The sequence below is a fragment of the Cherax quadricarinatus genome, chromosome 63, assembly GCF_038502225.1.
Source record: "Cherax quadricarinatus isolate ZL_2023a chromosome 63, ASM3850222v1, whole genome shotgun sequence".
NCBI classification, from domain to species: domain Eukaryota; kingdom Metazoa; phylum Arthropoda; class Malacostraca; order Decapoda; family Parastacidae; genus Cherax; species Cherax quadricarinatus.
This window is the reverse complement of record NC_091354.1, coordinates 3904697-3928442: the sequence shown is the minus strand read 5'-3', so window position 1 is coordinate 3928442 and position 23746 is coordinate 3904697. Positions and strand designations below refer to the sequence as shown.

The window sequence follows — 23746 nt, the reverse complement described above, 5'->3', positions numbered from 1 at the left end:
GAGGAGAGGAAAGAGCATTTTTCAGGTTATGCAATGCTTTGGTGTTCTGATGTGAACCACTCCTAGATTAGTTGTGTGTCTGGTCAGAGATTAGCTTCTCATTAGCCAGTGCCTGAGGTAAGTCTTTGTAGGCATTGGTTGGGGACCCCTAAGTGCTGATCCCTAGTGATGACCTTTGCTAATTTTTTAGAGCACGATTTTCTTCATGCTTCAAGGATAACTGTCTAGAATGAAGGGTCAGTGTGTCTGTGGCTTAAAGATGATCACCATAAAGTATTATTGTGCTCAGTTACTGAAGAAAAGAAGTCTGGTAACTGCAGAGCTCCATGTAATTTTCACTGGTCTTGTCCTGATATCTCTTTCAAGGCATGTAGGCTCCTTAATTCTAGTGAAGGGCTCTGATTCAAGAAATTTGATTCCTCTTTTCCTTAGATTGAACAGACTGCCTTCCATTTCCAAGGTGCTGTATGACCCTGATGAGTTTAGTGCTTTCCTTTGATTAAAATTTAAGTGTCCTGATAACTAGCTTGAATCTTGGTCCACAGACTACTCGGATTCCCAGTCAGTGTGATGTTAATCTTGTCCCAGTATGCTTATGTCCAAAAGATCCAAGGGTGGTTAACCCATCTTCACGTGCAGCACAAGGATATGGGGTTACGCTAGTCGCTGGGCCAAGTTTGTGTACCGGGAAATAACCGTACTGGGGTAAAGGCTCTTATAACAAGTTAACTCTTTAGCAGAGTTCTGCCTCCGGGACTTCAAAGATCACAGATGAATGTCTTTGGGAAGTGGCTGGTTTAGTGGCCCTTGCAGACAAAAATAAATTTATGGATTTTTTTCATTAACAGAGTGCCCCTTGGGATCTGTGGGAACTTTCAGGAGTCAATTTCTGCTGAAAAGTTTCTTGATGCCGGTGGATGGTCCTTTATGCATGAAATTGAACCAGTTCTACCCCTCTGATCACCTGTTTCCCCAGGTACTGTGGTGTATAGGATTTTAGTGCTTATTGTATGTGATTGTATACGGAAAATTTCTTTTGCGTTTAAAGCAAGTGTGTGTGTGTGTGTACTCGCTCAATCGTGGTTGCAGGGGTCTAGTCAAAGCTCCTGGCCCTGCCTTTTCACTGGCTGCTACTAGGTCAACTTTCTCCCTACTCCACCCTTCAAGGAAGGTTCCTTGATGTTGGCGAGGGGCTCTTGATTTAGGGAATTGGATCTGTGCTCCAGTTCCCCGAATTAAGGCTGAATGCCTTCCACATCCCCCCCAGGCGCTGTATAATCCTCCGGCTATAGCGCTTCCCCTTGATTATAATAAAAAAATCTCCCTACTCCATGAGCCTTATCTTACCTCTTCTTAAAGCTATGTATGGATCGTGCCTCCATTATCTCTTTCGAGATTATTCCACTTCCTGACAACTTTGACTGAAGAAATACTTCCTAACATTCCTGTGACTCGTGTGTGTATAACACCGAATATGTTTCATTGTAATGGTCAGGAGCTTCAGATCCCTCAAGGTAGGTACCTGGATTCTGCCCAGGGGATTCAGACTCCCTCCACTCCAGTCAGATGTTTGAGACCCCTCCAGGGGTTCTTGATACAATGAAGGGCTCTTGATCCCCGAGACTAGCCATCTTCCTGATTGCTTCCCATTCCCTAGGTGCTATGTGACCCCTACGGGTTGAGCGCTACCCCCATGAGTATAGTGGTTATCATTGAGCAGTGTCCACCTGTCAGGTTCCCACCAACATCTGTCAGTGGATACAACCTCTCTTGGCACCAAATTAATTTACTTATTTTATGAGGTGCATCACCATATCAATATATTATAAGATCTTAACAAGAAACTTGACATGTATTTTGTTTAAATACATTAGTTTAATATAGAAATTAAATTGTAAATCTGTGCTTCAAATGACATGTGAAGCTTACTCTGAAATAGCTGAGGAAAGTCTCGTTTACCATAAGTGATAACGTGTGTATGTGTACTCTCCTATTTGTGGCTGCAGGGGTGGATTCACAGCTCCTGGGCCCGAAGTGTACTCACCTAGTTGTGGTTGCAGGAGTCGAGTCACAGCTCCTGGCCCCGCCTCTTCACTGGCCGCTACTAGGTCACACTTCCTACTCCATGAGCTTTATCATACCTCTTCTTAAAACTATATATGAATCCTGCCTCAACTACATCACTTCCCAGACTATTCCACTTCCTGACAACTCTGTGACTGAAGAAATACTTCTTAACATCTCTGTGATTCATTTGAGTCTTCAACTTCCAACTGTGACCCTTTATTACTCCATGACCTAATAATCATCCCTTTCCCTCTTGCTACCCATTACCCCCGCATCCTTCCCTGCCCGGCGGCGCTGTATGACCCTTGTAGGTTTAGCGCTTTTTTTATTATAATGTGACCTCTTGCTGCTGTGTCCCATCTCTGGAGTGTGCGCGCGCTTGCTTATTTGTAGTTGCGAGGATTAATTCTCGGCTCTTGGCTCCGCCTGTTGCCACTCGCTAGATTCACCCCCTCGTAGCCTCGTGAGCCCTATCGTACCTCCTCTTAAAACTATGTAAGGATTCCTCATCGAGATCATTTCACTTTCCGACCACTCTGAGACAAGGTTTGGCGCATAGTTGTGATTGCTTGATTGTTAGCGCAGAGGTCCGGGGGTCGATCCCCGGTACGGGTGGAAACATTAGGATGTGTTTCCTTAAAGACACTTGCTGTCCCTGTTTACCTAGCAGTAAAATAGGTACCTAGGTGTTAGTCGACTGGTATGGGTCGCATCCTGGGGACAAAATTTACCTATTTATCCGAAATGCTGTGCATAACAAGGGGTTCTCTATATAGTAGAATGTTATTGATGTCAGCTAGGCCTTATACGTTATACATGTACTTGCAGAAATTATTATACAATCTGAGACTGAAGAAGTACTTCCAGACATTTCGGTGGCTCGTCTGTCCCAAATAATAACAGTGACAATTTTTTAACAATCATAGGATGCAGCATAGGCTGTATAGCTGGTTAACTGGTGCAGCGCTGTATGGTCCTTGTGGGTCATATATATATATATATATATATATATATATATATATATATATATATATATATATATATATATATATATATATATATATATATATAATGTTGAATGATAATGAAAGTATTTTCTTTTTGGGGATTTTCTTTCTTTTTTGGGTCACCCTGCCTCGGTGGGAGACGGCCGACTTGTTGAAAAAAAAATATATATAATATATATATATATATATATATATATATATATATATATATATATATATATATATATATATATATATATATATATATATATATTATTAATAATAACAATCAGCGTGTATGATCTACACGGGTTAAGCGCTTTGTTTTCTTTAATATGCTAATAACTCATGTAGTGTATTATGGTTTGTATTAGGATGAGGTTATCAGCAGCGGGTCTACACTTCAGCCACACGTCTCATTCTCCCACATCTGCTGCATCAGCTCATATCTGCTGCATCAGCTCACATTGCTGCATCAGCTCAGTGCTGCATCAGCTCACATTGCTGCATCAGCTCACATCTGCTGCATCAGCTCACATTGCTGCATCAGCTCACATTGCTGCATCAGCTCACATCTGCTGCATCAGCTCACATCTGCTGCATCAGCTCACATTGCTGCATCAGCTCACATTGCTGCATCAGCTCACATCTGCTGCATCAGCTCACATCTGCTGCATCAGCTCACATCTGCTGCATCAGCTCACATCTGCTGCATCAGCTCACATCTGCTGCATCAGCTCACATTGCTGCATCAGCTCACATCTGCTGCATCAGCTCACACTGCTGCATCAGCTCACACTGCTGCATCAGCTTGCATCTGGCACTCGAAGCAAGGTAAGTTGACTCAATTCAAAACTTCTTTTCGTACTGTACAACAAAAAAATGCTTCATACTGAGTTCACTTTTTACCCATCTGTCTGCACGTCAGTATATCATTTTGGCTAAGAACGTCGAAGGTGTGACATGACACTGGAACGAAAATGTGGGTGTCTGAGAGATGACTTCGTAGTGTAGTCCAGCATCTTTCACCAAGACCCCAATGGAAATAAGTCACTCGGGGCAGGTGTTTAGATGGCTCGTGGCCTGGTGGCTACAGCTCTCCCTTCTCACGGTGATGTCCGGGTTCGATTCCCGGCGAGGGTAAAAACATTGGGCGTGTTTCTTTACACCGGTTATTTATGTTCACCCATCAGTAAAATAGGTATCTAGGTGTTAGTCGACTGGTATGGTCGCATCCCGGGACAAAATTGACCTAATTTGCCCAAAATGCTCAGCATAACAAGCGGCTTTCTATATAGTAGTATGACATTGATGTCAGATATGGTCTGTATACCTTGTACATGTACTTGTAGAAATAAAGATATTATTACTTTGACTTTTTTGGGTTATCCTGAGTAGTTTATGATACTTGTACTTGTGTGTACCAGTCGTTGTAAGTCTCTCGTGGGTTTAGATTATAATAATGTGTACCTGTACCTAAATAAACTTACTTCAAACACATTCCCATAGCATTTTCCACCAGGATGCGACCCAAAGCAGTCATATAACATTTTAATATATTTAATATGCAGAGATAATGAACTATTTACAAGTTATTGATCTAGTAAGTCGTAATGAGTTGTTCACACAGACATAATTTGTCGCGCTAAACCCGTAGGATTATACCGCGCCTATGGGGGTGTGGAAGGCATCCAGGCTTAATTCAGGGAACTGGAGCACAGATCCAATTCCCTAGATCAAGAGCCCCTCACCAGCGTCAAGGAACCTCCCTTGAGGGGTAGTTTATATAGAATTGTGATAATTTTAATTTCAAAATTATAGACTTTTGTTGTAGTCATGGTATTGTGACTTATTTCTGCATGACCCTTGTGGGTTTAGCGCTTAGTTATGATTATAATGTGACTTCATTAATACCTAAAATGCACGATTATGCCTATGAATTATCTTTCAAGAAATTATTTTAATTATTATGTTTCTACCCTGAAGGACCTACTGTACAATGGTAAGTCTTAATGTAATTATTATAAATATAATTCTTTTTCAATAAACAATCATGGTTATCTTGAAAAAAAAGATATTAATCATAAAATCAAAGCATTATGAACTTGTTTATCTTGAAGGATGGCGTGGTGGTGGGCGTGGGCGGCGCTGACGTGGGCGGTGGTGGGCGGGCAAGGTGAGGGTGGAGCCGAGGTGAGGGTGGGCGGCGGTGTTGTCAGAGGCACCATTAAGGAGAGCCAGAGTGGGCGCCATTACCATGCCTTCAATGCCATACCATACGCTCAGGCACCCGTCGCAAAAAACAGGTTCATGGTAAGATGATAACACAAATGCTCTTGATTCGAGGGACTGGAGAGCTACCTTTCCCCACCTCCTTGGATCAAACCTAATTGCATCCCATTCCCCAGGCGCTGTATGGCCCCCTACTTGTTTAACGCTTTACCATGAATATATAATAACTAAAGTGTAATGAACACTTGTCAGTGCTCAGTAATAACCTAATATGGTGACAGAAACTCAGGAGATTAATTTATCTGTATATTTCGACCCCTTTCTGGGATCCTCTTCAGCAGATGACCCCAGAAGGGGGTTGAAATATACTGATCAATTAATCTCCTGAGTTTCTATGTGGGTTATAATAATAATAATAATACTAATAATGGTAATCTGGAGCTATGTTAATGTGTAATGTTAATACGGTTGCAGGCGCCAGTGACTGGAGTGGAGTGGGACGGGGTACTGGATGCCACACACCCTGGTATGCCCTGTGCCCAGGCAGCTCTGGGCATAACAACTGGAGTCGAGGATTGCCTCAATCTGTATATCTACACACCCAAGGTAGTTACGTTTTATTCCTTATCTGCAGCTGTGTAATTATCTTGCTAGTTCGTGAGTGTTAGTTCTGTGTACACACACACTGGGCCAGGAGCTATGACTCGACTCCTGCAACCACATATAGACGAGTAAACACACTCAACCAGTATACACATCTCTCAGTGTATACTGGTTGAGCGATTTATATTTCTATATGGCTCACTTAGAGTTTATATTCATCTCATTTTAATTAAGGAATAAACGTGCGATCAATAGTCCTTTAAATCTAAACTCACCGCTGGGTAAAGTGTTCACGTCTCTACCATGTGTGATTCTGACTCCACCATGACGTCCCACACTTCATTCCACTGTTGCTCTGATGTGAAACTCTCTCCTGACATCTCTGTGACTCGTCTGAATAATCAGTTTCCATGTGTTCCTTTGGCTGGTCTCTCCAATAATAAAACTCCTTGTTCTCCCGAAAATAAGATAGGCTTTATCCGAGGTCCATACGTTTGTACATGATTTTGCAGACTAGTTTTTACATAGCTAAAAGCGTATTTCAGAGGTCAGTCTTATCTACAGTAAACTACCTGTGGAAAATTGTATTTATCTGAATGTAACTAATTATGTACATAACAGTAAATGATAACAAAGATAATTATTATTTATCAATGTTACATAGACAAGTAGGAATTTGGGACACCTAGGTCGCAAAAAAATGTCCCCCTTCGATACCTACCACTGTCATATCCACAAGTTGCTCTGGACCTATTAATTAAATGAATTATACATACACCAGGAATACTGGTAAATATATAAATTTGTGGACTGTATATTAAAAATAATAAATGGTTATATATATACACAATTACATAACAGAAGGAAAATATATCTTAATATCACTCACCAATTTGACTGGAGATTAATGTGTATTATACCCAGAAAACCTCACTGTCTAAATTTATGAAATTACTGGTCAGAATTAAACATAAACAGACTTATCTGAGGTTCCTGGAGCTGTCTTGTCCAGTCGCCTGATACTCAAATTATGCAGGAATGCACATCCAACAATTTCGCCTCCTATTTGAGAGGTGTCAGCCCAATTTTATCCTCTAGAGCACGAAATTTTTTTCCCATTCACTCTAACGTTCTGTTCAATTCAAAACCAAGATGGCGAGTCTCGTCTGCGTAGACGCAGGCTTTCCGTTTTCTATGATAAATATTATTAAATACAGTATGGCCATCTATTTACATATAAATACTAAATTTCTGGAAAATATATGCAGTATTTTCCACACTGCGGCCAGGCGGAGGTTGTTGCTAAACGACTCAAATTGCTGATTTGGCAACGGTGGAGGACCTGGGTACATATAGGATCTGGCATCCACACGGCGACATATTACACAAGATTTAATCACCCTTTTTACACTTTGCCGTCCTTGTGGAATCCAGAAAGTTTCCCTAATACAATTTAAGGTATCTTGTACCCCACCATGCATTACATTTTTATGGGCATTTAGAACAATCAAATTTGTTAGATGATGAGTTTTGGGCAGTAAGATAGGGTGTTTAGCATAATCACCCAATTCAGCATTTTGTAACCTACCTCTGCACCTAATTACATTGTTCTCTAAATACAGCCCCAATTTCTCTATTATAGAACCTTTCACAATTTTTCTTTCCATCCTCAATTTAATCTCATTTCCATAGATTTCCTCCTGTACCTTCTTTAGCCAATATTCAAGAGGATGTGAAAACTTATATGAAATATTTATCTTGTTTAGAAATTCAAACACCAACTTAGTTACATTGATCAGTTTGGGTAAAGAAGAATACCTATTTATATCAATGGATAAAGAAGGACAAACTATTGGAGCAGTGGTCACAGTAATTTCAACAGGAGCAATGTACGCCTTTTGTACAGGCCAATTAGCTTTATTTACCAACCAGCTCGGTCCTTTAAACCATGATACAGCATTTACAAATTTAGCATAAAGTAAACCTCGAGACAAGAAATCAGCTGGATTCTCCTCACCAGGTATATGATTAAATGTTAACATATGCTGACCCAAACTATTATACTTCTCTTGCATCTGATAAATTTCAGTGACTCTGTTTTGTATGTACACAATTTTACTGTTTCCATTGCGAATCCATTGTAAGGATACCTCATTATCAGACCAAATTACAGTGTCGCTAATATTTATCTCCTGCAAATTATTTCTTATATAATTAGCTAATTTGACACCTACATAAATGGCTGTTAATTCCAACTGAGGTAAGGTATGTGATTTAATTGGAGACAATTTAGCCTTAGACATAACAAGAGAAATAACACTATTACATTGAAGATAAGCAACTGCCCATATGCCAATTTTGAAGCATCACAAAAAATGTCGAGTACATTTTTCCCATTTGGATTGGCCACCTGGCGTGGGAACTCCAACATTGGAAATTTTTCATAATCACCAATTAATTCATCTCACCTGTTAATGAATTCCTCAGGTAGAATTTCATCCCAAGCACATTTAAGTTTCCATGCTTCCTGAATTAATAATTTCCCTCTTATAGTAAGGGGTGACACTAAACCTAGTGGATCAAAACATTTGGAAACTTCAGCAAGCAAAACTCTCTTAGTTAATTTATTGGGCATACTGTAATTATTAGGTTTTAACATTAACAAATCTCTCTCAGTATCCCAAGTTAAACCCAATACATTACTACATTTTGGCACTTCATCTCCAGGGTAATCTTTACTTATTTTGTCCTTTAATTTGGACGAATTACTATTCCATTCCCTCAGAGGCATATTTGCACTTTGCATTATTTTATTAACCTCTCCATAAGTCATAAACAGTTCCTCTTCATTTGACGTCACACCCAGGAAATTGTCCACATAGAATTGTTTGCTCATTACTTTACTCAGTGGACTTCCCGTACATTTAAGGTGTGCATTTATCGTCGCTTGAAGTAGGAACGGACTGGATGTAGCACCAAATAATACGCTCCTAAAGCGAAAGGTTTTCAGAGGGCTAAGTGGGTCAATAGGATTCTCAGGCCATAAGAAGCGGGTACAATCCCGGTCAGCCTCTTGTAAACCCACTCTTAGGAAAGCTTTACTTATGTCAGCCGTAAAGGCATAGTGCTTCACTCTGAAATTTAATAAGATACATATCTCCTAATTTTTCCGTCAACGACGGACCTGTCATCAAACCGTCATTTAAACTAGGTACATTTTTGTTACTCCTGGCACTACAATTAAACACAATCCTCAAAGGAGTGGTCTTAGAATCCTTCTTCACTCCGTGATGGGGCAAATAGTGACCATAAATTTTGGCTTGCTCAGGAGGTACCTCTTCTATAAATTTATTAATTAACTGCTCAGCAATTATATCATTATAGGCATTTAACAATTCTGGTGTCTTACCCAGTTCGCGGAGCTGAGCCTTTAATTGTCCATATGCCATTCTGTAATTAGTGGGCAATTCTGGATGGTTCAGTCTCCACGGAAGTCGTACCCAGTATTGTCCAGATTCAAATTTTACATCTCTCAGGTATTGCTCCTGAGTAAAAGAATCGTCTGGACTTTCTTCATTTACATTTATTCCAATGCTGTCTAATTCCCACAATTTATGCACTGGCTCAACACCATCCTCTATGGAAGAATTATACTGGGGCACGACTTCATGAGTAAGACACACAGTTATGGTATTTGTAGTTTCCTCTAGTCATGAATTATTATTACGAGGAATCCTACCATACATTACATGACCTCCTGCAGTCTTCAAAAGGGTGACACCACATTTCTTTACCATACCCTTTACAAAGGAGGCATAATAGTCACTACCTATCAAAATATTTATTGGGCCTACAGAATCATCACTTACACCAGAAGGTGCTAAATTTACATTATGTGAAAGTCTTTCTGTAGCTTTACTAAGCCCTACTGTAGATAATTTCTCTGGAAGTCTATCTACAATTACTGCATTAACACGTTTTTTCTCATTGCCCAACCTGACAGTTACGTAAACAGTGTCATACAATTGAGCCCTTTTATCCGAGAGAAAACCAGATAATTTTAAAGTTGTGGGATCTCCCATCTGTACTTTCATACCATCAAGACATTTACGTTTAATGAAAGTACATTGGGATCCTTGGTCTAATAATGCAGTTACATTTTTTGATTTATGCCTTTTATCATCAATTTTTACCTGTAACACAGTTAAGGCTACTTCAGCAAAACCATCATTATTAACATTAGCAGCAATTTTTACATTAGCCACTGTTGTGTCAGGATTGTCAACATTATCATTATTATCAACATTATCATATAGACCCTTACACATGACTATATGGTGTCTTCCTTTGTGACATTGATAACAGAAGTTTAATTAGGCATAACAATCCTTTACATTGTGATTACCTAAACATCTGATACATCTGTCAAGTTCCTCCAATCTTTCAACTTTATCATTCCATGAATTGTATGCATTGCAATTCTTAGAAAAATGAGTACCCTTGCAGAAAAGACAATCTCTCCTTTCTTTGACTGGTTTCTTATTAACTGGGCTAGTCTTAGGAGGGTACTTATTCTTCTTACCTTGTGGAGAATCATTATTTCTAATTCCTGCTGCTTGATATGCCCCTATGTAACTCCTTTTAGGAAATGAATTTTGATTATTAACATTGGGATCATTTTTCCCTTTGTGAAACTTCCTCAGAGTTATCATGTGTTGCATCTTTAAAATGAGTTAGTTGGCTGGTCTGCAACTGCACAATCAATTCTTGTAGACCTAGTCTTATTTCCTCCAGACCAAAATAACCCTTGTGATATTTGTTTGAGAGTCAACCTGTCGGTATTTTATACCATTTTAATGTTCATAGTTTAATTTATTCTGTATCATGGCACTCAATAACCAGTCTGAATTCTTCAGATTATATTTATTACTTAAAGTTTTGAGAGTGCTCTCCAGTTTAACTCTAAACTGCTGTAAACCTTTGTAAGTGTGATCTGGGGATTTTAAATTAACAATGATATTCACTAGATCCAACCTACTTTGTTCTATATTACCATAAGTGACCTTCAACAAGTCAACTGCTTCCTTGTAAGAGTCATTTACATTGGGAAAGGCTTGTATGAGTATGTGAGCATCTCCTCTTACCTGTCCTTTGAGGTAAAATAATTTAGTTACACAGGCTAAGTCACTCCTGTCATGCACAGCTGCTTTAAAAATTGACCAAAATTCCTCCCAATTTTCTCCAGGATTAAACACAGGCAAACACAATTCTGGGAGTTTTGGCAAAGACATATTATTTGTTGGAGCAGACTGACCAACTGCTTGGTTTACACATTTTAATTTATTCAAGGCCTGACTTTTACAAGAAAGAATCTTTTCCTCTAATTCATAATACTGATTAATTATGAGATCTACTTCAGTCTCATCTACACAGTTTACTAATAAATCTCCTTCATATTTGTTGTAATATAATTTGTATGAATCATATCTATTACCTAAAGCATCTAAATACAATTTTAAATCAGTATTCACAGTTTCTTGATTCATTAATTCCAAGCACTTATTATATGCCTTGGTTACATGAACTTTTTTAGCCTGTATTGATGCTTTCTTTACTCTATATTCCATATGTTTTTCTATATTAATTTCCTCATTTTCAGCCATGATGCAATGTATTAAATTCAACTTAATAACACTGATTATGTACTAAATTATGCACTTTATAAAGGTAAATAGTACAACTTACCTTTAAATAAATTCTAGCTACTTGAGCTTAGCAATCACATGTAAAAAATTGTAATATAAATTTTAAATACACATTAATAATGTTAGCTACACTTGAGCTTAGCAATTACACACGTAAGAAATTTATATATAAATTTTAAATGTACATTAATACAAACCTTTAGCCAGCCTTGGCTTATCAGAATTATTATACAAATTAATATAAATCCTTGCCAGAATTTGGCATAGCAAAATTAATATTATACACATTAATATAATTAGCAACACTTGCCTTATCAATTACACATACATTGATATAAATCTTGGCCAGAATTATCTTATCAAATTAATATTGTAATAATTATAATCCACTACACTTTAAATAAATTTGTGAACTTAACATCCACCTCCTTCTGTCATTTCACATACAATTATTAAGTAATTAACCAATTAATGACTTCACTAATTACCTCCGGTTCGAAGGACCAACGGGCAAATTAAATGTGGAAAATTGCATTTATCTGAATGTAACTAATTATGTACATAACAGTAAATGATAACAAAGATAATTATTATTTATCAATGTTACATAGACAAGTAGGAATTTGGGACACCTAGGTCGCAAAAAAATGTCCCCCTTCGATACCTACCACTGTCATATCCACAAGTTGCTCTGGACCTATTAATTAAATGAATTATACATACACCAGGAATACTAGTAAATATATAAATTTGTGGACTGTATATTAAAAATAATAATTGGTTATATATATACACAATTACATAACAGAAGGAAAATATATCTTAATATCACTCACCAATTTGACTGGAGATTAATGTGTATTATACCCAGAAAACCTCACTGTCTAAATTTATGAAATTACTGGCCAGAATTAAACATAAACAGACTTATCTGAGGTTCCTGGAGCTGTCTTGTCCAGTCGCCTGATACTCAAATTATGCAGGAATGCACATCCAACAATTTCGCCTCCTATTTGAGAGGTGTCAGCCCAATTTTAACCTCTAGAGCACGAAAAAATTTTCCCATTCACTCTAACGTTCTGTTCAATTCAAAACCAAGATGGCGAGTCTTGTCTGCGCAGACGCAGGCTTTCCGTTTTCTATGACAAATATTATTAAATACAGTATGGCCATCTATTTACATATAAATACTGAATTTCTGGAAAATATATACAGTATTTTCCACACTACCATTCCCTATGATGTGACCCACAACAGCCGACTAACACCTATGAATTTATTTATAATGATAGTTGCACAAGGGCAACAGGTTATGGGGAAACATGATTATATGTCACATCTCATCGAGGAATCAAATCCAAGTTCTTTCACTTATGAGTATTCAAATAAACAGGGACTCCTAGTGGATATAAGTCTCATTGTTTGATTGTATTGATGTATCCTTAATTAAATATGTATAGTGTACACTCTGTGTGTACTTAAGATCACTGTAAAAAAAATTATGTACCCAAGGTTCAAATGATGCTAATTTTGTTGTTTGTACATGTACTTAGTCTTTAAGAAATAGTTATAAATATGACTATAATATTTAAAGGGATGGACCGGTAAGCCAGCGGAAGGCCTCGGTCAGATGACCAAAAGCTCCAACGGTGGGTTATCATCTAAGACCCGCGTCAGGAGACACTTGTCCTGTTTCCTGACGAACCTTACCTAACCTAACCTAACTCCTATCATGTGGCAGCTGCCTGAGTCGGGAGAAAAGAAGAGTCTGCCTGTATTGGTGTGGCTGCATGGTGGTAGTTTTGTGGTGGGTGGAGCAGCAGCCCTTGACGAGTCTTACTTGATGGATCGAGACATAGTCCTTGTCATCCCACAGTATCGTCTCGGACTTCTAGGTATGTATGCATGTATATATCGTTCATTAGATAATGGCATCTTGATGATGACCCGTTTATTGGGGCCTCGAAGGACGTTCGTCAGGAGAAAGGGCTAAAAAATATTATTAACATGCTTTACACAAATAACCCGCACATAAAAGAGAAGCTTACAACGACGTTTCGGTCCGACTCGGTCTAAGTCTGACCGAAACGTCGCCGTAAGCTTCTGTCTTTTATGTGTGGGTTATTTGTGTATCGTTCCAGTCACGGTATTGTGCCTTTTTTGTTATTAATTAACATGCTTTACTGAGGTCTTGATCATTCGACCGAGTCATTTCGCTGTAAAGAAAAATCATTTTGCTGGAAATTGTTTCTTGACACCCTTTAAAATAAGAGGAGGACTCACATGTGTTCTGCTACTAAGTATCAAGGATGTACATACAAATGGAGGTACTGTTAATATATTGCCTTATTAGTCCACTGGCCTAATCAATCTTTCATTTATCAGTACCACTCAGGGTAGGAAACTCGAATTATTTTGAAATTATCTGTATCTATGAATGGTATTTTTTACGTGGTAACCAGTTGAGAATATCATTTTTGTCATAGTTACTGTATGAGCTATTGTACGAATTCAGCACAACAAACTTGAAAGTCATTAGACAAGATTCAGTCTCATAACTAAGTTACCAGTTGACTAATTTTTTAATCATTATATACATCTGAATTTTGGGGATCTTTCAGTTTTGTAATTTAGCACTATATAGCAAAATTTGCTAAACAATATATCATTGGTGGTACATGGTGACACGCAGCCTTAACGATCCTCGTGTAGTTGATAGTATTTAATCCTAGTAAACCAAGCAATAAAATTGAATGAGATAGATATATAATTAGTGTACAGTGGACCCCCGCATAACGATCACCTCCGAATGCTACCAATTATGTAAGTATTTATGTAAGTGCGTTTGTACGTGTATGTTTGGGGGTCTGAAATGGACTAATCTACTTCACAATATTCCTTATGGGAACAAATTCGGTCAGTACTGGCACCTGAACATACATCTGGAGTGAAAAAATATCGTTAACCGGGGGTCCACTGTATTTAATATAATTACTTAATTTTTTAACATCTTTGTTTTACCATCTCTTGTAATTGCTTTCTTCTAAAACATTGTTGTCACTGTTAGAGTTCAACATATTCCTCAAATAATAAAAAATAATTTTCCACATATCTTCTGTGTACATACTCCATGAGTTTATGTGGTATTCTTGATTTTGGTTCATAGATGAACTAAGACCTTAATTCAAATTCAAATTCAAAGTTTATTCTCTATAAGGATTACAATGCTGAGTTTACAGAATTTGGTTATTGTGTGGTTTACATGTAGTAAAATAATAATTACAGAGTGTACCACTAGAACACCTAGCATGGCTAGGCATTTTGGGCAGACTTAAATTAAATCTAAAGTTTAAAATATTACAAAATTATGAGGTAAGTTGGTATAATGGCTAAGTGACTAAATAATAAGTGTTTGTGAGTTTAGCAATGTGAATGCTTTTGTTTTGGCACTATATATAGTTTCAGTATTGGAGTATCACAGGCCAACTTATGACTAGTTAAGATTCATTATTTTGAGATTGAGATTGATATTTCTGTTTATGGTCAAATGGGTGAGTGAGTGTAAGTGTTAACCACCAGGTGGTATTCGTGTAATTAGTTGACAGGGTGTATCAGGGAGATAAGATGTTTTCTGATGGTAGTTTTGAAGGTGATGAATGTGTCTGCAGTTTTAGAATTTTCAGGTAGGGTGTTCCAGATTTTAGGGCCTTTGACATACATTGAATTTTTGTAAAGGTTTAGTCGGACACGGGGAATGTCATAGAGATGTTTGTGTCTGGTGTTGTGCCTGTGGGTTCTGTCACAACTATCAAGAAAGCGTTTTAGGTCAAGGTTAATATTGGAATTTAAGGTCCTGTAGATGTAGATTGCACAGTAGTAAGTGTGGATGTACTGAACAGGGAGTAAGTTTAGATCTATGAAGAGTGGGGGGGTGTGTTGCCAGGGATGGGATTTAGTGATTATTCTTACTGCGGCTTTTTGTTGGGTTATTATTGGCTTTAGGTGTGTTGCTGCAGTTGAACCCCAAGCACAGATAGCATAGGTGAGGTATGGATATATAAGTGAATGGTATAGTGTGAGAAGGGCAGTTTGCGGCACGTAGTATCGTATCTTGGAGAGGATCCCAACCGTTTTGGATACTTTTTTGGTTATGTGTTGGATATGGGTGCTGAAGTTCAGGTTGTTGTCGAGGTATAGGCCTAGGAATTTGCCCTCATTATGTCTGGCAATTAGAGTGTTGTCGATCTTAATGTTAATTTGCGCATCTCCTGCTCTGCTACCAAACATAATGTAGTAGGTTTTGTCAGTGTTAAGCGTAAGTTTATTGGCTGTCACCCAATGACCCACATAGGGTTGATGGGCTTTTAACCCAACAAATTAAGAAACTTCTCTGTAGGGTTCTTCGCCACTAGTACCGGGCACAGTTCAGGAAACATGGGTATGATGGACCAGGTGGAAGCTCTACACTGGGTACAACACAATATAGCAGCCTTTGGTGGCAACCCAAATGAAGTGACACTGGCAGGAGACTGTGCAGGTGGTGCTGCTGCTGTCTACCACATGATGTCTCCCTTGTCACAAGGTGAGTGCTTTTCTTTTTTGAGGTTAAGGTTGTCATCTGTCCATTGCCCAAGACGCTGTATGACCTCTACAGGTTTAGAGACAAAAGGGGAAATAAAAACTAGGCGAGGTTTCAGCACGTTCTAGACCATTGTCGAGTCAGGAATAAAACAAAAAATGTGAAGATAAGCAGAAAGAAAACCTGGTCATTGAGAACAGAGGAAACACCCAGGGTCAGGTGAGGTCAGGTCACGTGCATTACGAAGATTAGAGTATTTGACAATTTATTGGGAAAAACAAGTACTAACAAAATTGTTGTCTTCGTAGAATGCTAAATCCATGGGGATTATTAAGCATAAGGAGTTGTGAAGGCTAGATACTCTGATCTATCAGGCTGTTAGCGACCCAAACAAACAAATTTTGAATAAGATTAACGTTTATATAAATGTGAGTATATATATAAAAAAAAAATTTAATTTGGACAAAATATAACTAAGAGCTTGCTTGTGTCTTGGTCCACACACCTGTCTGACCTTCGCAGCAATACAACTGATGCTATTCCTAAGAAGATAAGCCTAATAGTGTTGTTATGACAGGTCTGTTCCATCGTGTGTTGTCGCTGTCAGGGTCGCCGCTGTCACCATGGGCCTTGAACCGCAGGAACCATCGCTTAATGCTCATCCTAGCCAACTACCTCAAGTGTCCTCCTCACGACCAGCGTCTCCTTGTGCAGTGCTTCCAGGAGCTCGACCAGGCAGAGCTCCTAGAAGGTGCTCAGCTCATTATTGAGGTAGAACCTACTACTGATGCTAGTGGATAATATTTTCTTTTTGTGATAGGTAGTATTTTATTATCAGAAAATAAGATGAGTTTTTCCTGACAAGGATATTAGTCATATGTTAGCCCATTAGCTGGAACTTTTGGTCTTATGTATGCTGGGAGGCAGTTGAACAGTCTTGGGTCCTTAACACAATAAGTGCCAGGAGCCCAAGACTGTTCAACTGCCTCCCAGCATACATAAGGGGGATTACTAATAGACCCCCTGGCTGTCTTCAAGAAGGCACTAGATAGGCACCTAAAGTCAGTACCTGATCAGCGAGGCTGTGGTTTGTATGTTGGTTTGCATGCGGCCATCAGTAACAGCCTGGTTGATCAAGCCCTGATTCACAGGGAGGCCTGGTCAGACCGGACTGCGGGTGCATTGATCCATGAAACCCTCTCCAGGGATACAACCCAAGCCTTTTCCTTGGCTTATTGCATACCAATTGGCCCCATAAAAAATCATATATTTAGTGCTTATATGAACTGATTACAAAAATGTGCATTTCTGCATATATGCTGCTACATAAACTAAAGTCTTACAATATTTGCAGGGTCGCGACCCACTGGTGGGGAATCATAGACTGGCTCCACATGTTCAGCAGACAGAACATGACACTGGGATGCCCATCTTCCTGGACAAGCATCCACTGGAAGCCCTGACTAATGGTGATTTCCACAAGGTGCCTGTGCTCATGAGTGTGACCAAGGACGTGGGCAGTTACCTCGTTGACATGAGTGAGACATCAGCAGACTTGTATATGTTATTTAAATGCATATTTAACAAAAGATACACAACATTGTCTTAGTTTACTATTAACTGAAATACGTGAGCAGAGAATACACAAACAATCTATAGGGTGTAAGGATTGAGAAAAAAGGTAAAAATAATAGAATTTGTGATTATTACATTCATGTTAAATACACAAGATGAATATTAATACAGTACAACAGTTCCTGCACTTTGAGGGAGGGCTGAGGATAAACCATACCACAGGTGGGGCTTGAAACCACGGTCATCATGACTCGCGATTTTGCAAGTCACGATGACAGCTTTGAGGGTACTTGAGCTAGGTTGCATCACAGCCACACTGGCGGGGGATTCATCTGTAAAAACTTGCATTTGTGGTCAGTGGTGCCTATGCTAACCTTCCTTTGGTGTATAAATATACCTAGTTGGATGGATCTTATTGCAAGCTGGCCCAGTGAATAACATGTCGATCTGGAGTTTTACAGCTCTGACCACAGGTTCTAGCCCCACCCGTGGGGTGGTTTGTTTGCAATCGTGTTGCTGCGATTTTGTGAGTCAGGGCTGAGGATGTCGCAGTTCAGAGAGTCGTGTGATTTCCATAAACTTCTGATAAGTGCTGCTGAATGAATGTGGCGAATGTGTTTCCTTTTTGTTGAGTCATCTTACCTCAGTGGTATCAGTATTTTATAAATTATGCATAGATTTGAAGCGCTAGATATTCCGTTGTGACTCTTGAAATCATAATAACACAATCATGGACAAGTCACAGGCCGGGTGGTACTTGAACCCATGGCAAGTGTCCTAAAGCTCTCAGGCCAGTGCATTAACCACAGGACCATACCAGCCTTGTAATCTAACTAGCTTTATTTCTATGTACTATAGATGACACTAGTTAGATGACTTACTAGGCCAGTATGATCCATTGGATATTATTATAATCAAAACTAAGTGCTAAACCCACAAGGGTCATAGAGTGATCCAGTGGACATCACATTGGCCTGTATTTTAGGACTCGCTTCCCATGGGTTCCATCCCCAGTTGTTCTGTGATTAGATGGTCTGTTCAGTGCAGTATGTAAATAATAATGCAGTTTTTAATTGTAATAGTGGCAGGTGGAAAATAATTCATAAGATCATCTTAATAGGTTTTATTTTCATAGAAGGTTCAGTGTGCAGGTATATTGAATTAATGAATAATTTGTGTTGCAGTGTTTTACGACTTTTTGCTGCAAAGGCTGCAAGAAAACCCAGATTTTCTGAAAATTCTTCTTGAAATGCTTCTCAAGGAATGCTGTAAGTTCGTTATTATTAGTAGTAGTAGTATTATTACTGTATATTCAGATAAATAAATAAATAAATATACAAGGTATGATGTGAGTGAGGTGAAAGTGTTGAATGATGATGAAAGTATCTTCTTTTTGGGGATTTTCTTTCTTTTTGGGTCACCCTGCCTCGGTGGGAGACGGCCGACTTGTTGAAAAAAAAATATATATAAAACCAAGTGCTAAACCCACTAGGGTTATACATTGCTGTGCAAAATTGATAATGTAAGGGTTGGAATAACATCACTGTGTTCTTGCCTCCACAGACTTCCCTGACCCAAGTCTTCACAAGCAAGAGTTTGCAGAGTTTTATTTCCCAGGAATTATGTTCGACGATATCAACGAAATTCTGCCGGGCTTAGCAGAGGTAAGTTGTGTATAATGTGATGTTCAAAATGCATTATAATTATTATTATTCCCTTAAGGGAAGTTCAGAGAGGTTCTATGTTGCTCAGGAGGTGCTCCTGATCCAAGTAACTGGACCTGACCTTTCGTTCCTGGGATCAAGCCTGATTGCCACTCATTTCCCTGACACTGTATGACCCCTTTGAGTTGAGCACTTGTCCCTATAATTTTTTTTTAACACGTCGGCCATTTCCCACCAAGGCAGGGTCACCCAAAAAGAAAGAAAAACCCTAAAAAAAAAAAAGACAAAAAACTCGTACATAATCCCAGTCTTTGTAGAGGCGCTCAGATACGACAGTTTAGATGTCCCTCTGAACTGCCAATATCCCAAACCCCTCCTTTAAAGTGCAGGCATTGTACTTCCCATTTCCAGGACTCAAATCTCAATTTCTTCATCTGTTTTGTCTGATTCTTCTTCTGTATTTTTTTTAACACATCGGTCGTTTCCCACCGAGGCAGGGTAACCCAAAAAGAAAGAAAAACCCAAAAAGTACTTTCATCATCATTCAACACTTTCACCATCACAAATACATAATCACTATCTTTGCAGAAGTGCTCAGATACGACAGTTGAGGAGTCCCTCCAAACTGCCAATATCCCAAACCCTCCTTTAAACTGCAGGCATTGTACTTCTCATTTTCAGGACTCAACTTCAGCTAACTGGTTTCCCTGAATCCCTTCGTAAAATATTACCCTACTCACACTCCAACAGCTCATTAGGTCCCAAAAACCATTCATCTCCATTCACTCCTATCTAACCCGCTCATGCATGCTTGCTGGAAGTCCATAGGGACATATAATCCCTGGGAAATGGGAGGTAAATAGGTTTGATCCAAGCAAGGAAATGGTAGCTCCAATTTCTTGAATCAAGAGCCCTTCATTGGTATCAAGGCAACTTCCCCTCGAATGAATTGAGATACACAAACCTGGTCATCAAGGCTACACTGGTGGACCAGTAAATTAGTCTTCATAGTTGTGATGTGCAGTGATGTCTCCTGTATAGAAATTGTTGCACTCAAATATGTTCATGTATTTAAGCTGACACATTAATTGTAAATAATTCTCTAACATATATAAATATTGTTAACTCTGTGTGTCAGTTGTGACATACTAGTGTCAGAAGTCAGATGCAGGTATGGTAGATTTGTAGACAAAGGAGGCAGAGTACACAGCTTGTAGATTCCATTTTACACTGACCTTCAAACTCATGATAGAACTGGTGAATTGGCAGAGGCATATGCCTTCAAAGAGAGAGTTGATTACATCTTTGGTCTGTCAACTAGTAACCTGAAGACAATGCAGAAAAACTTCAATTGGACTTTCATGACAAGACAGGAAAACTGATAAGTCAATCCTTCTACCATCATTCTATCATACAGGAGGGGTCACATGTCTATGGTGCTTCCAGCAAAACCAGCAGACTACTGGATGACACTACTGCCCATCTTTGGCTGGGCTGTAGGTACCTCAGGGAGGATTCCCACCAGCTAATGTAGACCATGCTAAATGTAAACCTTGAAAGAGGAACTGTTGCCACTATTGTGCTTGAATGCAAAAAAAAAAAAAAAAAAATCATAAATTCAGAGACAATTCACAAATGCTCGAGAAATGTCAGAGTATTTTATGTAAAGTTTCATATTACCACCAGTTCTGGAAAAATACTCTGACTTGGCTTCTTTTTTTTCTTTTTTACTCTATGACCATCTCTCGACTAGGCAGGGTTACCCAAAGAAGAAAACACATTCACCAACATTCACTCATTTGCTGTCTTTCCAGAAGTGTGGTGACATCACAATCAGATTACCCTTTGATTATTGTAAAATAATTATAACCACTTTAACTTTCCTAAATACAACCATAACTTGCTGAATACTATTGTATTGTAAATAATATTAAGTGTTTTAATTGTGAATAAATTCATGACTAAAAAAAAAACCCTTACTGTTGCTAATAATTCATAAATTTGTAAATACATATTGTAGTTCATTACTACTGTACCTTGCTTAGCTCTCAAAAATGTTGGGAGCCCAGGCCTTGGTTTCAAAATGTGCCTCTGTAATTTTTTGACTACCACATCCCCCACAGGATGGGTATGGTGTGACTACCACCTACAGAATGGGTATAGGGTTGCTGCTACCCACAGATAGGTTTTGGTGTGCATAATATAGTACAGTCCTACACTCTAAAGGAGTGAAGATGCTGGATTTCGCAGAGCCATCTGAACTGCGATGTCAGGATGCTTTTGCAAGACAGCAGTTGAATGAATGACAGTGAATGCATTGTCTCTTTCCATTGCAGTCACACTACTTCAGTGGGAGATGGCTGGTGTGTTAAAAAATAATGGTGTGTTAAAAAAAGTGTTACCTATTAATAGTTCTGGGGATCATTATGTATTCATATTTTGCACTCATATTGCTTTATTGTCACCATGTAGGTTTCTGCCATTGGCCGCTACTTATTACACTTTTGTATTTGACAAAATCTATTAGATTAATAGAAGAACAAGTCACAATACTGTAGCTGGAACAATTCGCTAATAACCCACACTTTGGAGAGGGAACTCTGAAAGATATTTCAGTCCATCCCTAACTATTATTAAGTCACAGCAGTCCAAGATGAAGCAAAACACCATCTAGTTTCCTCTCAAAAGTGAGTTATTTGTGGATTAGTTTGATATCTTCATTATGCATGCCATACTCATCCTGTAGGATGAGTATGGCATATATAATAATAAACTTTCTTCTTTCTTTCAACACACCGGCCATATCCCACCAAGGCAGGGTGGCCCAAAAAGAAAAACGAAAGTTTCTCTTTTAAATTTAGTAATTTATACGGGAGAAGGGGTTATAATAATAAACATTTTTACAAAATTATTTAGTAACAATAATATTGAGTTATTTACAAAATAATAACACCCACATAAACATTATAATAAAGCATATCCTTTGTTACAAAAATATACTAGCCTATGAAACTAGCAATGCTCTATTAACTAAGCGATTATGTGAATATTGTACAGATGTTTGGAGACATTCACTACAAGGCTGGGATCCTAACTACTGCTAACTTCCTCTCTCAGCACACTCCAACACGCATGTTAAGGTTGGTAGTAATCAAGTTTTTCATCTAAAACAATAAAAACAATCTAATATCAGTGATCCACACAAAGCATGGTGTTTTAAATAATCTTTCTTGACCTCTGATTTAATTTTAAATCTGAAGTTGGATTCATCATATTTGGACATGTGTAGTTATACACCTTGTTGGTGACATGAATTATGCTCTTAATTGACTTGATGAGACTTTCTAGCCAAGGCCTCTGTCCATGTAGTCATCCATCTTGTTAATGAACGACCCAGTGATGTTTACCTCCATGGCAGATATGCGCTGTATACCCAATGATCTCTTGATCTTTCATGCCACAACAAACTTCCATCAGTCTTGGTATATGGAAAACTTCCTGTGCTTTAATTATTATACTTATAGCCATGTGGGTCATTTGGTACAAGGTCTCATGGGGACTCAATCTTCCATCAGCTTTTCATAAGATACACACTATTAACTTGACTCACCAGCTCTCTCTAATGTAGATAACTTAAATCATCATGGCTGTCTGATTGTCTCTCTACTCTCTCACATCTGTGGCACTAGCCTTCGTTAGAGAATCAATGAGAGTCAATTCGAGATAAGGCAGAAAAAGGCTTATGCAATGAGTAATACTCAATGTGACAGTGAAAATAATGAAGAATAGATCATTACAGTTAAATTAAACAGAAATACTACTAAATGTGTGGATTGAAGGTAGTAGGTTGGTAGACAGCAACCGCCCAGGGAGGTACTACTGTCCTGCCAAGTGAGTGTAAAACTGAAATCTGTAATTGTTTTACATAATGGTAGGATTGCTGGTGTCTTTTTTCTGTCTCATAAACATGCAAGGTTTCAGGTACGCCTTGCTACTTCTTCTTACACTTAGGTCACTACACGTACATGTACAAGCATATATATACATGTGTATATTTTTTTTTTTTAACAATTCGGCCGTCTCCCACCGAGGCAGGGTGACCCAAAAAAGAAAGAAAATCCCCAAAAAGAAAATACTTTCATCATCATTCAACACTTTCACCACACTCACACATTATCACTGTTTTTGCAGAGGTGCTCAGAATACAACAGTTTAGAAGCATATACGTATAAAGATACACAACATATCCCTCCAAACTGCCAATATCCCAAACCCCTCCTTTAAAGTGCAGGCATTGTACTTCCCATTTCCAGGACTCAAGTCCGACTATATGAA

The 23746-nt window shown here is 38.5% G+C and overlaps 1 protein-coding gene across 2 annotated transcripts in view; it reads left to right on the top strand.

The window, feature by feature from the left end:
- The first annotated feature begins 3404 nt into the window (after nt 1-3404).
- LOC128698263 (cocaine esterase) overlaps nt 3405-23746 on the top strand; it is a 30908-nt gene continuing 10566 nt past the window's right edge. The window contains exons 1-10 of one of the 2 annotated variants that reach the window (XM_070098587.1): nt 3754-3887; nt 5174-5366; nt 5760-5891; nt 13335-13488; nt 15990-16175; nt 16750-16943; nt 17527-17710; nt 18932-19015; nt 19311-19411; nt 22469-22551. In XM_070098587.1, the coding sequence (XP_069954688.1) occupies nt 5175-5366; nt 5760-5891; nt 13335-13488; nt 15990-16175; nt 16750-16943; nt 17527-17710; nt 18932-19015; nt 19311-19411; nt 22469-22551 (1310 nt within the window). In that variant the 5' untranslated portion in view covers nt 3754-3887; nt 5174. Of the gene's footprint in view, nt 3888-5173; nt 5367-5759; nt 5892-13334; nt 13489-15989; nt 16176-16749; nt 16944-17526; nt 17711-18931; nt 19016-19310; nt 19412-22468; nt 22552-23746 lie in introns of both variants that reach the window. The other variant, XM_070098586.1, reaches the window with a different exon arrangement.